At 40.4% G+C, this 15,207-nt stretch overlaps 1 protein-coding gene across 3 annotated transcripts in view; it reads right to left on the reverse strand.

The window, feature by feature from the left end:
- Positions 1-8,983: 8,983 nt before the first annotated feature.
- The window catches only part of dph1 (diphthamide biosynthesis 1), a 69,667-nt gene continuing 63,443 nt past the window's right edge, over positions 8,984-15,207 (reverse strand). For 2 of the 3 annotated variants that reach the window (XM_078792920.1, XM_078792921.1), the window contains exons 10-12: positions 13,820-13,898; positions 10,657-10,791; positions 8,984-10,470 (exon numbers count right to left, since the gene is read on the reverse strand). In XM_078792920.1, coding sequence (XP_078649046.1) covers positions 10,399-10,470; positions 10,657-10,791; positions 13,820-13,898 — 286 coding nt within the window. In that variant the 3' untranslated portion in view covers positions 8,984-10,398. The remainder of the gene's footprint in view (positions 10,471-10,656; positions 10,792-13,819; positions 13,899-15,207) is intronic. The other variant, XM_058080438.2, reaches the window with a different exon arrangement.

Genomic DNA, 15,207 nt, shown 5'->3' on the forward strand with positions numbered 1-15,207 from the left:
AATTACTGCCACTCTACCCCAAAAGCAAGTGTATGACTTTATTGTATAAAACCAGTTTAACCAGTACATCGACTTGTTTTCCCTACGCAGCCTCGTGGGTTAAAATAAAAGCCCACTTGTCCCATTTATGTGCGTGCGCCCCCATCCCTTTGCCCCTCCCCTTTGCTCGTTTCCTCGATGACGTAGGAGCCCACGTAGGTCGTTGATGTAGGTGATGCTTCTGAATGAATGAACGTCCCCTCCCCTCTCCATCACTAGTACTACAGCATGTCTATAAGAGCAGAACCGCGGAACAGCCTCAAGCTCGCTTTTCATCCGATAGACACACTCGAAAGGGTCACGTTTTATCATTTTATTATAATTTTTTTTTTTTAAATATGCGATTAATACCGTTTCATATTTTCATGGAGATTCCCTTCTATCAAGTCACACATGGACAAAAAAGGTACGTCTTTTTTGATATTTTCGCTTACAATCTCACTTCAATTCAGACTGTACAACACGCGTGGTGATAAATGCAGCCGGGATGAGAGAATTAAACGGTTTTTTAAAAAATGTTTTGCGTGCGAATTGTGTGCGGGATTTACGGTAGCTGAGTGATGCTGGAAGTTACTGCAGTGTGAGTCACTTTGGCGCACATGAGCCGTCACAGATGTGTGCGCCTGTGTGTGTATGATCAAGGTTATATATATAAATATATACATATACACGTACAGTATATATCCTTCAGAAGAGGACAGCACGATCTAGATTTCCTGCCGATTGTTTCAACACACAAAACAAAAGTGGCATAACTTCCTCTTATTGACATATTTTCGCACATCGCAAACCAAAACCACATTCATGACCTTCATATTATCATTACCCCCCCCTTTCTTTTTTTCCACCAGCTTTAGGGGGGGAAGAAAAAAAAAAAGGCGACATCGTGACGCGTTTGAGATGAAGTCAAGTTTGCGTCATTCCTGCGCACATGCACACGCCTGCCAATGAGGCAACAGCTGTAGCATTTAAAGAGACAGTGCACGCCGCTGACGTGTGCACGATATGCAACCCAATGCAGGAAAAAAAAAAGGGGGGAGCGCGAGAAGAGGAGGAGGAGGAGGAGGAAGGAGGTGATGAAAACTCCCCAAGGTAACTCCTGAAGAGTGCATTGAGCAGAATGACAATGAGCATCCCACAACAGCACCACTGTGAATGACAGGCGGTCCATGATGCTGGATGACCATGTGCTTCTATGTCCCTTTTCTATCCATATAACCCTCCATTTATTTGTCATATGTCAAAATTACTTGTTTCTTTCTTAACCCATCCATACAGTCAAACTCAATCAATTGATTTATCCATTATCATCAATTAATCTACCCATCTGTCATCATGGAATGATCTAAAAGAGGAGCAGAAGAAAAACTGAATCAAAAATCAATTAAAAAGAGAGGCAGCGGAAGACGTGCGGCAGCTTGAAAAAACAAAGAAAAATTGACCATTAACCTCAATTAGCAAGGCGTGTGACAAAGAATTCACCTGTAACAAGATGCTCAGTTAACATTACCTTGGCGCTTCAATCTGAACCAAAACAAAATACGAGAAATACTCGATACAAGAGCACTAATCGACATGTAGTTCGTTATGAATGTGAACATACTTATATGTTATGTATGTGAGTCTACAAAGCTGGGATAGGCTCCAGCACCCCCGCGACCCTTGTGAGGATAAGCAGTAGAAAATGAATGAATGAATGAATGAATGAATGAATGTGAGTCTACAGGTACTTTGCTTCTGAACAAAATCAGCAGTGTTTGTATTTCAGCACCATGGACAGTGACTAATAATATAAGAGTTGAGTCTCTAAAATGGCTGAAAAGTGACAGAGACCAAGGGCCTGTAGAAATAAAGCATCAGACGAAGAGTGTTGACGTCAGTTGCAAGAGGTGAGCTTGCATAAGCCGCCAAAGCCACGCCCCGGAAGTCCATATCCTGTGTGTGACTCATGGATTATTGGCATGGAAGTTAGTCAATATGACAAAAAAAAATAATAATAATAATAAAGTGAGCCGCGCTATAAGTGTATCGTGTTTCTAATGTTGGACATTTAACTGTAAGTTCTCACCAGTGTGTTTTGTCTCTGCAGTGCAATTCATCGGGTCCTTCCTTGTGGTCAGCGCATCAACACCTTGGCTCTAGACTGCTTACTGCTAAAAGCTCCCCCCCCAGTACAGTAACAGTCTACAGTCATGGCTACTGATGCCTGGCGAGAGCTCAGCGGGACGACTTGTGTGAAGTTTTCCGACAATGGGGCGCCATTGACACCATACACACAGACAGACACACACACGTCAGACGTGGGAGCGACCAATCACATGCTCTCTCTCACTCACTAACTCTCCTCTGTCTCCATGGTGACCGTGGCATTAGATTGTTACTGTAGCAACAGCACCAGTGGTAACAGTCTACAGCCATGGTCGCTAGGGGGCAACGATACACACAAGGTGGGGAACAGGAAGAGGAAGTCAAAGAAGAAGAAGATGACAGATGATCTAGTAGTGCTTTTGTTTTTTCTCACTGCACAATATGTTGTATTTATATCAATAAATCAATAAAAACGCATCGTCTTGCATCCTTTCTCATTAATGTACATTAAAATATACAATATGGCCGCCTCTCAGCAGCATTTATTTCTTTATAGTCTGTATTAACTTAACTTGAGAGCTACAGTACATCATGGTTCTGTCGTGTATACGTGCACAATTACCAGCAATATATTCTTTACATGCTTATATAGGCTTGGTTGTCTATTGCACATGATATTTGCTATTATACTTCTTCATTAGGGCTGGCAAATGGCTGTCAATTACCGTCATGAAATTAATTAATCATGGTTAATCACCATCAGCAGCTATGTCTGAAATCATTGTTGAAAATAAATATGAGTACAAAATGAGTAGCTCATTTTTTAGTCCCGCCATGAACCTCAACTGGTACAAAACTCGGCTATACCCGAACTAGAACCGCCTCATTTCATCACATCAACCGCATCCTACCGCATCCTTACTGGCTCTCGGTCCAACAGAGAATAGAGTACAAACTCCTCTTACACACCTTGAAGGCCACACACAACCTCAGCGCTCCGTACCTGACTGACCTCCTGGACATGGCCTCCTCCATGCCTGCCTCAGCACCGTAGGGGGGCAGAGCTTTCAGCCGGTCCTGCTGCCAGACTCTGGAACTCATTACCATCTGACAGCCAAAATATTGACTCACTCGCCATCTTCATATCCAGACTTATTTGGATTTGGTTGGGGCCCCCAGCTCTACATCACAGAAGCCGTGTATTGTTTTTAAAGGCCTTCTGCAAAAAAAAAAAACAAAAAAAAAACTCAGGGTTGGTTCTCATTTCAAGTCCACTGACTTTGATGCAAGTAAAAACGTGCATTTCAGTATGTGGAATCAAACTATGGAATGGATTGAGTAAGGAAGTCAAACAATGCACAACGATGAGCCAATTGAAGAAACAATACAAGCAGTTGATGTTTGCTAAATACAAGGATGAAGAGTCTTGAACCAGTCATGATGTGCTATATATATCACTATATTGACAGTTACTATGGTACCCATTATGTCATTGGATGGTCATATCACCTTGTACTTTGGTACGTGACAAAAAATTAAAAAAAACAAAACAAAACAAAACAAAACAAAAAAAACCTTAAACTATATTAGGAAAGCAGGAAGTGAACAAATGTAACAGTTACTGATTGTAAAAGTACCAGATGGAGGGGTAGGATTTAATAAGCTTTGCTTCTTCCTACTCCTTTTGGACATGTGGAACTGTGAACTGATTATGTGATGCATTCAATTGTAATCTGATGCATGTTCAAATGAAATTAAACCATTACCATTACCTCCATTCAACGAGAAGGATGTTGATAAATATTTCACACTATTTGAGCGTGTTGCACAGATCGGACACTTAAATGGCCTTGGGAAGTGCGGACTACATTGTCACAGTGGAAGCTTGTTGGGAAGGCTCACTGTTGGCTAATGTATCCTCTCAGACGCACGTGCTCAGCCATGACATCGACGTGGGCGAATCAAAGCCGATAAAAGATTGCTGTGAAGAGCAGTAGTGCATTCATTTTATCTTGCCTGTTAACAGAGGTTTGTTCAGATTTGTTCGGTTAAAAACTTAGCATGCAAAGGAGATATCTGTCGTGTTTTAGTCGTATCTATCGTTTTTAGTTTCTTGTTTGTCGACTGTACTGTTTTCCGTCTTGTTCAGGGACAAAGGACAAGCAGTAAGGTGACAGCTATAGCAGACAGTAAAGTAAATGCTAAAGCTACTTACCATTGAGAGACGTCTTGAAGAAAACCTCTGTTCTTGAGAAACTTGGGACCGTCCAGTCTCTATTTCCGGGTCGAATTCGGGATCCAACACATATGACTGTATGTTAAAAGCGGACATTTTAAAAAGATAAATCACTGTTTATTATCAACTCCTAAAAAGTTGTATTCGACAGCTAGCGGCACAACGCCGAAAGTCCTACCTATCACTTCAGACTGTGACTAACCGCAGAGTGGGCGTACCTGGAGGCAGAAGAACTTAAATCAGACAGTTTCTGTGGGAAGCATGAAATCCAAAGAAATACAGCTGGAATAGGTGCAGATTCTGGAAGATCTACAAAGCTTTCTGTAGGAGTCCTCAACTCAATACAAGTTCTGAGAGCAAAAATACAAACTTATTCAACTTATTCAATACCAAAGATGGAATTATACATTATTATAACACCCAATCCCAAAAACGTATTAACGGTATACATGTTTAAGAGAGGGCTGCCCGGCGGTTAAGTAGCACACAGACCTCACAGCTAGGAGACCAGGGTTCAATTCCACCCTCGGCCATCTCTGTGTGGAGTTTTCATGTTCTCCCCGTGCATGCGTGGGTTTTCTCCGGGTACTCCGGTTTGCTCCCACATTCCAAAAACATGCTAGGTTAATTGGCGACTCCAAATTGTCCATAGGTATGAATGTGAGTGTGAATGGTTGTTTGTCTATATGTGCCCTGTGATTGGCTGGCGACCAGTCCAGGGTGTACCCCGCCTCTTGCCCCAAAACAGCTGGGATAGGCTCCAGCACCCCCGTGAGGACAAGCGGTAGAAAAGTCTATCAACAGTTTACGAACTTTCTTCTCTCTAATAACGTGTTTGATGCTTTCCAATCAGGCTTTAGGCCCCACCACAGCACTGATCAAGGTACACAGATACAGACAAAGTATCACTTTTACTTCTGCACTGCGTTTGACATACATTACAGAGGTCAAAAAACTGGGTGGGAATCTCTGGTACTGCTCTAAAATGGTTTAAGTCCTATCTGGAGGACAGAAGGTGTTCCCCAAGGGTCAATCCCGGTGCCACTATTGTTCAATCTGTACATGCTCCCTTTAGGCTAGCTAATACACAGCTACCAACGATGCAGACACTCAGATTTACGTGTCACTGAAGGCATGTGAACATGGTCTTGCACATTTACTGTAATTACAGTAAATTACCAGTAATTATCTCTTACCTGCAGTCAAGCCTGGTGGTTGTAGCATCATGGTCTGGGGCTGCATGAGTGCTACTGGTGAGGATACTTGTGAGGGTCAGCAGTAGAAAATGAATGAATGAATGAATGAATGTTTAAGAGAGGCTAAAGGAGGTGATGATGCAACTCCACATGAATGGATTAGCCTTGAGAGCAATTTTAATGCCATATAAACAGGCACTAGGTGGCAGAAGCCTATCATGACAGGAAGAAGAAACGTAATTAGAAAATGTTGCAAAAGCCTGAAATACATTTTGCACCTCTGAAAATTTCACACTACTACAGACTACTACAAATTCAGTATATTTTCTGTATTAGGAGTGGATGTCATTAGTTTGTTTGGCCTCATTACTGAGAGTTGTTTTCATATTTTGCGCAAATATAATAAAGTTAGAAACAGCTTTCAGTATGATGCAATGCAGTTCTAACATCAATAATATTTAACAGACAAGCACAATTGTCTAAATATTTGATGCAGCTCTTGTATTGACTCCTAATTCTACGTACATGACGTAAAGTACGCTATATAAGAAACCAGATTTGGTGCTATGACGCATACGTTTCTATCCTCCAGCATTACACTTGCAGTGCATTGTGGGCAGAGGCAAAGCATCCATTACTCACCAATGAGTCACATTTCCTCCTCGCTCTAACTGTTGTTTGTTTCCCCCCCTCAGCCTTTTTAACAATGACTCAGCGACCTAATGAAAGTTCTTCTAAATCAGCATTATCAATAAAAAGCCACTGTGGCTCATTGACAATCATAAAGTACACGTTCTCAGATGACAATAACATACACACACATAGCTTCCTGTTCTATGGGAGGGGATAAATAACGAAATGTATGAGCTATTATTATGTTTATGTTATTAAGTGTAATAGTAATATTTTTCAACTATCCAAGCAGGTCGCAGAGAGGGAAATTAGGGACAGTGGGTAGGCCTGAGTGGGCTGTTAGGGGGGGTGTAATGTATAGTGGCCCGGTGCCGGTGCAGTGTGTGTGTGGACGTCTCGGTCCAGCATCATGGACATGCTGGGCGCCCACGCAGAATTAGTCATCTCTTTTACACCACTTATTTGTTTTGCACTCAATACTTTTTCAAGCCTCCTTCACGACACACACACACACACACACACACACACACACACACACACACCATTATTTATTGGTTTTCCCCCTGTGGCTCTGCAGCAATGAGGCTGCTAATTGCCCTGTCATGAACCAGGCTAAACCCAAGTAGCATTGGGAATGACTGTTATATAAACATTTACACACAGCACTTGGCCTCCTAACAACTTCAAGTGACAGTAGTAATAATAAGTAATTACTAAGTATTTCTAATTGTCGTCTAGAACACTAACATGGTAATGCTAATGATCAGAGTTGTGGGTTTAGCATATTATCAATGTGGAATTCAAGACATTAAAAAATAAATTTAATAAACATGCAAATATATATATTTTTTTATTTCTGTAATCAATTTGCAAGAAGATATTATATATATATTTTAGAATCATCATCTGTGTTTTTTTTTATTTGCCAAAAATGGCAACGTCACACAAAAACAATACATTTATTCCTAATAACAAAAAAATATCACATTGAAAACACAATAAAAAGAAAATCTCTTCACATAATGGAATCATTTATATTGAGATTTCAATTTGATGTGGTGGTTTTCAAGTTGTCCACAAGATGATGCTTGTGTTTTGCCCATTCAAAGCATGCATCAATATGTCTCTTGCTCTTTTTAAATACATATTACTGTCAAATTAGGGGATATTTTTGTAGTCAGGCGGACAGCGGCCTCAAGGATGGGGCAAGTGAGCTTATAGTGATACGTTTTGCCCTCTTGTTTACATGCAAACATAGCCTTGTAAACATCACTGTACAGCTAATTTATAACTATATTGACAAAAGGAGGTAAGCTGTGGTTGTTATTTCCGGATTCTGATTGGCCAAATTGTCCATGCCGGCAGTTGAATGTGTTTTTCTGTAGACTGACACTTTTTTTTTTGAAAAACTGTACTCACGTGTATGCACTTCATGTTATAAGTGTTCTAAGCATCCATACATTCATTCGCCTACCTCACTTCTCTCACTCTCCTCCACATACAGTACACCATGCAGTATGTTTTATGTAAATGACATTGATAATATAATCTAGATAAACCAGTGAGGGGAAAAAATAAATATCTTTGATGGCTAGGTTTTCTATGCATGCCACTATATTACTGCCTCAGGCCTCAGTCACATGCAGCTCCTGCAAATGAAATCCAATAGAAGTTGAATCACAAACTTGCCATTTCGAAGATAATAATAATGCTTAGTTTTATATTATCATAGATCAAACACACAATTGCAGTAGTTAAACGTCACGAAAATACACACGGTGCTTGTTCCTTGGTCTACACTAGAATATTATGCTTGACGGCATAATGAGAGAAAGGTGTGACTGTCGCCTCACAGTAAGTATAAATGAGATATTACAACAGTGACACCTAGTGGTCACACATCGTGACGCAAGCTGAACACATGGAATTTACAGCAGCATCCAAATTTCCTGCAATTTTGCTGTTTTGTTGATAATGTATTTTGGTGATCTCGTGTGTGTATTATTAGTTTAAGTCAAGGGTGTGGCCTGGGGGCAATTTACAGCCTGCAGCTTGTTTTGTAACGGACGGTGGCATGTTTTTCTAAATTAAATTAGACAAAAAAAAAAAAAACACAATAAAGGGGAAAAATAAGAGCAAAACAAAAAAATGTAAAAATAATTTTGTAGCATTTTTTAGCCTTTCAAACAAAAAAAAAAGAAGCTTTTGACAACCACAGTATGCAGCCCCCTGGCTCAAGTGGTGCTGATTTTACTGAACTTGTGCTCTCTCTTTTTACACAGTCAATTATTTTCAACATTAGTCATAGCCAATGATACTAAAGACATAACACTTGCTAAATGTCCTGGAAAAAAAAGGTCAGTAAGGATAATTCATAATACCGCCTACAGAGAACATGCTCATTTCTAAAATCAAAAATACTTAAAACTTGCTGATATAATCTTCAAACATAAGGCTAAAAATAACCAATTACCTAAAAATGTCATCCAATACTTCTCTACAAGAGAGGAGAAATATGATCTCAGGGAAGAACTACATTTGAAACACTTATATGCTAGGACTACGTTAAAAAGCCATAGCATTTCAGTATGTGGAATCAAACTATGGAATGGATTGAGTAAGGAACTCAAACAATGCACAACGATGAGCCAATTCAAGAAACAATACAAGCAGTTGATGTTTGCTAAATACAAGGATGAAGAGTCTTGAACCAGTCATGATGTGCTATATATACAGTATACATCACTATATTGACACTTACTATGGTCCCCGGTACGGGAAAAAAAAACCCCAAAACAACTTAAACTATATTAGGAAAGCAGGAAGTGAACAAATGTAACAGTTACTGATTGTAAAAGTACCAGATGGAGGGGTAGGATTTAATAATCCTAATGAAGAAGGTGATCTTCATCACCTTCAAGTCCCTTTTGATGCAGTTTTTGTGACCACCATGCTCTGCAAATCTTAGTTTCGGCAGCTGAGTGGTCCAGACGACAAACACGTCCCCCGTCCTCCTCAGTCTAGAAAGTGCTGCAGACAAAGAAACTCACAAACAAAAGTTAAGCATCTGACTTTTATGCATATTTGTACTGTTCCTTTTGTATTCGGTATCAAAAGTAATAATGTTTGATTTTGACGTTTAGTCATCTTAAAAGGAAAAATCCCTGTCTGATCTTCTCATGAGTTTGTATTATTTAAAGCTCAACAAGTCCTCCAGCTATGAAATTAAAAGTTGTCTCGCTTTGGGAAGGGAAGCTGCCCCCCTGATGCAGAAATCAAAACAAAGAACATTATTAATGTATTCTTATTCCTACACCTGTAGCCTAGACGTGAGACACATGGCAAGGAGATGGACGTCTGCGGCGCCCCTGTTGCCAAGGAGACACCAGGAAAACTAGAGGGAACCTTTCAGCATCAACACTAAAGCCCCGCCCACTAGAGAGAAAAATGTGCAAAGCTCACAAGTTCTCAGGTTGTGTGCAGGGAGGACGGCTCGTCAAGACTCCTGTCAGTCGGCTTTCTTCTGCTGCAGCAAAATATGTGTTTATATATTTATTTATTGACAGAATCAACCATCAATAAATAATGAGGACAGAGCAGTCGTGACTCACATGGCATCCTCCCTCGCTAGCCTTGCATTTGGTGCACAAATCAAACAATAATTTTTTTTTTTTTTTATTTATTGTGAGGCAATCGGACATAATACAAATATACAGTATTATTGTGCATAATCATTTGGCAGAATGTAAATAAATAAGGTGCTTCATCCCATAAAGTGTGGGTTGTGGGTTGTGTGTGAAGCATAGTGCGAACAAACATGGCTGCAACATACAGCCTTTTAATTCAAGGTCAAAGAGGTTACATTCTATTCCGGCTAAGTCGCCCACATAATCTGACTCTCGGTCATTGTCTCTGAGTCTCGCAATCCCAAAAGATGTGTCTCCATTACAGGAGGAGCAGCAGAGGTAGAAGGAGAGATGTGCTTCATGCATTCATAAACATGCATGAGCTCTACATTGGGAGCTCTGTGTGCTCTGGAATATATGCAGGAACAAAAAGTGAGGCAGAGCAATGTTTGATGTATTTTCTGCAAGCAATAAGGGATACCTTATGACAAGTGTGTGTGGTTTTTTTTTTTCTGCCGGCACTAAAACTACCCACTGTCCTCCAATCAGCCTAGAGAGGAAATATAAAGCATTATTGTTGTCATTCCCCTTGGCAGCCACAGGGAGCGCACTGCGTCGGGGTACACGTCTGCTTGGGCTGGGAGCTTGGTTTCTGCAGAACAAATCCAAAAGAATAAATCATGTGAAGCTTTGTGAAGGAAATGGAGTTATTGTGAAAAATGAAAAGTAAATTTCAAGGTCAAAGCCAAGTTCATGTATTGTCTAGTCAACACTAGGTGTCAGTGTAGTGACATGTAGCTCGTCCTACACAACAAACAGCTCTTCTGATTTTTCTCACCTGAGCTTGTGTGCGAGAAGCCCGCACAGGTTGGTTGTTCGGGTGGTTGGGGGTCCAAGGCCCCAGGCTCTGACTGGAGTAAAAGTCCATGGGGTAGACCTCCTTCCATTCGCTCTCCTGGAGAGCCACTGCTGCCTGAGGGGATGGAACGTGAGAGACTTGATAACATTAAAAAAAATGTGATTTTTACCAAGGAGAATTATGTTTATTATGTTTATTTACAGCAGTGAAGTGAATTAAAGTTTTTCATGAATAGTGCAGGTACACAGCGAGCTGGAAAAGGACAGCAGACTGACAATACAGACGAGACAGGTGTGAAGATATGGAGCTTTAGATAACAGGTGGAAGTGTGTGCAGCTGCTGCAGCAGCACAACAGCTGCTGGATGAGAGGAGGACAACTAAAAAGAAGAAGAGGAGGAGGAGAGAAGTAGCTTTTAACTGATTTCATTCCAATTTTCTGGTTGTTGATGATCGGGGTTATATAACGCCTAAACTAATAACCATAAAACTTTGAGGGTTACAAACAAGTGATACAAATCAGGATAATGATGTAGATTTCGTCAGTGTTTAAAAGCTGACCATGACCAAATGCTGACATGTCGAAAAAAAAAAAACCATAATGGAAAACCATAATGACATACTCTGTGTTCTCCGGTTTGCCATTAATAGTACACTGCTAAACAATCCATAAAAGTTTGTGACATCATGCTTATAACAAACAGGTCTTGCCATTGGCTGCCAAAACAACTCGTTTATTGACTTTTTTTGTCAAGAGTAGCTAATATGGTCAAGATGACAACCAATTTTTTTTGTTACCTTGCATGAATCTGAATAGTTTTATGATACATGCATGGATTGTCATAAGACAGTGGTAATATAAGGTGTAGAATTCAGTGCAGATTTGTTCTGCCCACACTGGTATAGAAATGTCAATCAATGTTTGGTGGTGGTGGCTGCATAGCAGGATAAGTGGTTAGCGCACACAGCTAGGACACCCAAGTTCAATTCCACACTCGGCCATCTCTGTGTGGAGTTTGCATGTTCTCCCTGTGCATGTGTGGGTTTTTTTTTCCCCGGGTACTCCGTTTTCCTCCCACTTTCCAAAAACATGCTAGGTTAATTGGCGACTCCAAATTGTCCATAGGTATGAATGTGAGTGTGAATGGTTGTTTGTCCATATGTGGCCTGTGGTTGGCTGGCCACCAGTCCAGGGTGTACCCCGCATCTCGACAGCTGGGATAGGCTCCAGCACCCCCACGACCCTTGTGAGGATAAGCGGTAGAAAATGAATGAATGAATGTTTGATGGTGGTCAGAGAGGCCGACCACACAACCAGCTACACATATAGGTACCGCCACCAGTGAGTGGATAATGAATTTTCACTGTAAAAAAATATATTAACAATTATTACATATATCTAAAAAAAATTAAAATTTTTAATCAAATTAATTACAACTTTAAAATTAATTAGTCATGATTAATCACCATTTGTGTCTCATTTTGTCTATCATTACCACAAGGTTAACTGACAGGAAACAATTTGTATTTGTATGTATTAATGTTAATATTTTCAACATTCATTCATTAATTTATTTTCTACCGCTTATCCTCACGAGGGTCGCGGGGTATCCTGGAGCCTATCCCAGCTGTCTTCGGGCAAGAGGTGGGGGACACCCTGGACTGGTGGCCAGCCAATCACAGGGCACATATAGACAAACAACCATTCACACTCACATTCATACCTATGGACAATTTGGAGTCGCTAATTAACCTAGCATGTTTTTGGAATGTGGGAGGAAACCGGAGTACCCGGAGAAAACCCACGCATGCACGGGGAGAACATGCAAACTCCACACAGAGATGGCCGAGGGTGGAATTGAACCCTGGTCTCCTAGCTGTGATGTCTGTGCGCTAACCACTCATCTGCCGTGCAGCCCTATTTATAACATAATTGATTAAATGATTGAGTTACCGCCGTTCAAGTTCTTTTTGACAGCCCTATGTCAACAAAGGCCCCTCGTAAGGACCAATTTTGGAGTTTATTAAAAATGAAAAAACTGAGTGACACCAACCAACTGTAGGAATGACTGTTTTGCCATCTGCTACTCATCTTTTCCCTCCTTGCTCTCGTCTACACTCTTCTTCTCTGCCCTTATTTCAGCACCCCGCCTCTGAATGCTCTCCCTGCCCGCCTCCACGGATGCTAGCTTCTTCTGCTAATCCCTGCTCCGACAAGAGAGCAGAGTGTGTCTTATTGACTATAAATATAACATGAGAGATCCTGAAAATAAATGCCCCCACCCAACCCCTCTTCTCTCCACTCACACTGCCCTCCTGGCTCCTTTCCCCACCCCACCAACATCATCATCATCGTCTTCACTCTAAATGCCACCACATTTAAAAAACACTCGCTGGCGAGGGACAGGATGGGGATTAAATCCTAACACAAGTGCAGCTTCAAATGATTTGAATGCCGTTGTTCACAAAATGGCTTGAGGGAAAGCAAAGTAGGTTGAAGAGAAAAAAAAAACAGCGCTGTGTAATCAGAAGAAAACAACAACCACTTCATATTCAAGACGGCGATTTCCCCTCACAGTTATTTCACAAGGGTGTCTGAAAGAATTAATAGCTCACATTACCAGGCAGACACAAAATAACCCAAACCCATCACAACCCTCCCTGTTTTGATTTTGTTTGTCACTGCACCCGCTAGGCCAGCAGGGGGAGCTGCTCTGCTGCTCATATTGCTGCAAGGCCTTGGGAACAAATTCTCTACAAATGAGTTCTGTTCCTATGAGGCATTGGAAGTCGGGTTTTAGTGGAAGTTTAGTGGAAATCTTACGTAAATGGACACTTAAGTCAGTCACAATGTACACAGAACACACTAAGAACATACAATAAAAGTTACATTTATCCCTTTTATAATCTCACCATCCCACCCACAGCTTCTCCTTGAACCTTAAGATTATGCAAATGAGCACTTACCCTCTCTTCCCCCTTTTAACTTTTCTAAACAATATTTTTGTCTTCGCTCTCCTTTTTTTTGGCGCACTGCCACCGGAACAGGGCAATTGTTTCTTTAAAGGTTGTTTATAGTTGTTAAAGAGGGATGTTGGCAGGCATCTCTAACAAGTGGGCATCCAGAGTGAGTGGGTCATTTACCTCATAGGGAGACAGCAGGGGTTTGGAGAAGGCTGAGCCCCAATCGATGGACAGGCGAGGACAGGCAATCTGGACCCACCTGTGAGAGAGAGAGAGAGAGAAGGCAGGTTTATGCACACACATAAAGTCAACATATGGTTAGATCAATACGTATTTAGACAGTGACAGAGATGTTAGTATTGTGTCTTCATAGACCGCCATGGCAGAATGAATGAGTATCCCTTAGTGCAGTGATTTTCAACAACTGTGCCGCGGCACACAAGTGTGCCGTGAGAAATCGTCAGGTGTGCCGTGAGAAATTATTCAATATCACTTTAATTAAATAATTAATTAATAATTTTCTTTTTTTTTTTGCAAATATTATGTCATTGTCACGTGTCATTAGTGTAAAGACTGGCAGAGCAATGTAATATTCGTGCGTGTGGCAACACGTAGCTGATTGCCTCGTTCCTCTAATAGACTTACTGATGCACGTGAGAGGAAGTGGTGACATGTTGTAACATTGTTGGTTAAATTAGTATGCGGATCAAAAGGATCTGCTGTGGCGAGTCCGTAATCAGGAAAAAAACTGAAAGAAGCAAATAATGTTGGTTTATTTTATTTTTATTTTTTTCCCTTTATTTGGGCAAATATATGAATCATAACAGTGCATTTCTTACATCAATCAAAATATAACTTTCCATTATTTACATTTGTATTCAAATATCTGATCCCAAGTCCAAAAGGAGTAGGCTGAAACAAAAGCTTATAAATGCCAACCCCTTTTTGCAAGATATAATCATGTCCATGCCACTGTCTTGTTTCCCCTGTTATTATTATCATTGTAATATTATTATTATTATCATTATTGTTATAATCTTTATCATTATTACCATCATTATAATCATCATTAATATTACCATTTTCATCATTGTAGTTGAAAATTTTGTGATTTTTTTAAAATTATTTAATTTTACAGACTTCATTGCTTCTTGTAGAGTGTAGAAATTTCATCTGTTATTTTCAGAAATCTACAGTCTTTGTGTGTCAATTTATTAGCCCACTTTTTTGTGACATTTACTTATTTTCTGGATTGCATGTGTCTAATCTTATGCATTAAAAAACAAGAACTTGAGACTGTGTCTGGACAGGTGACCAACCCAAACATCAGTTTCTTCTTGTTAAACCCTACCTGAGGTTTTTAGACGTGTTTATTAGTTTGTGTGTGTCTAGTCTTGTGCATTAGGAAGCAAGGTTTTTAGGTCTGTGCTCAAACCAATTTTTGAAGCAATGATGTTTATTGGTGTGCCACAAACTTTTTCCAACGTAAAAAAACGTGCCGTGGCTCAAAAAAAGGTTGAAAAACACTGCCTTAGTGGATAAAAGAGATTTCCAAACATCAATATTAT

Source organism: Doryrhamphus excisus, linkage group LG8, assembly GCF_037039965.1.
Source record: "Doryrhamphus excisus strain RoL-2023G ecotype Guam linkage group LG8, RoL_Dexc_Guam_v1.1, whole genome shotgun sequence".
Lineage (NCBI taxonomy): Eukaryota > Metazoa > Chordata > Actinopteri > Syngnathiformes > Syngnathidae > Doryrhamphus > Doryrhamphus excisus.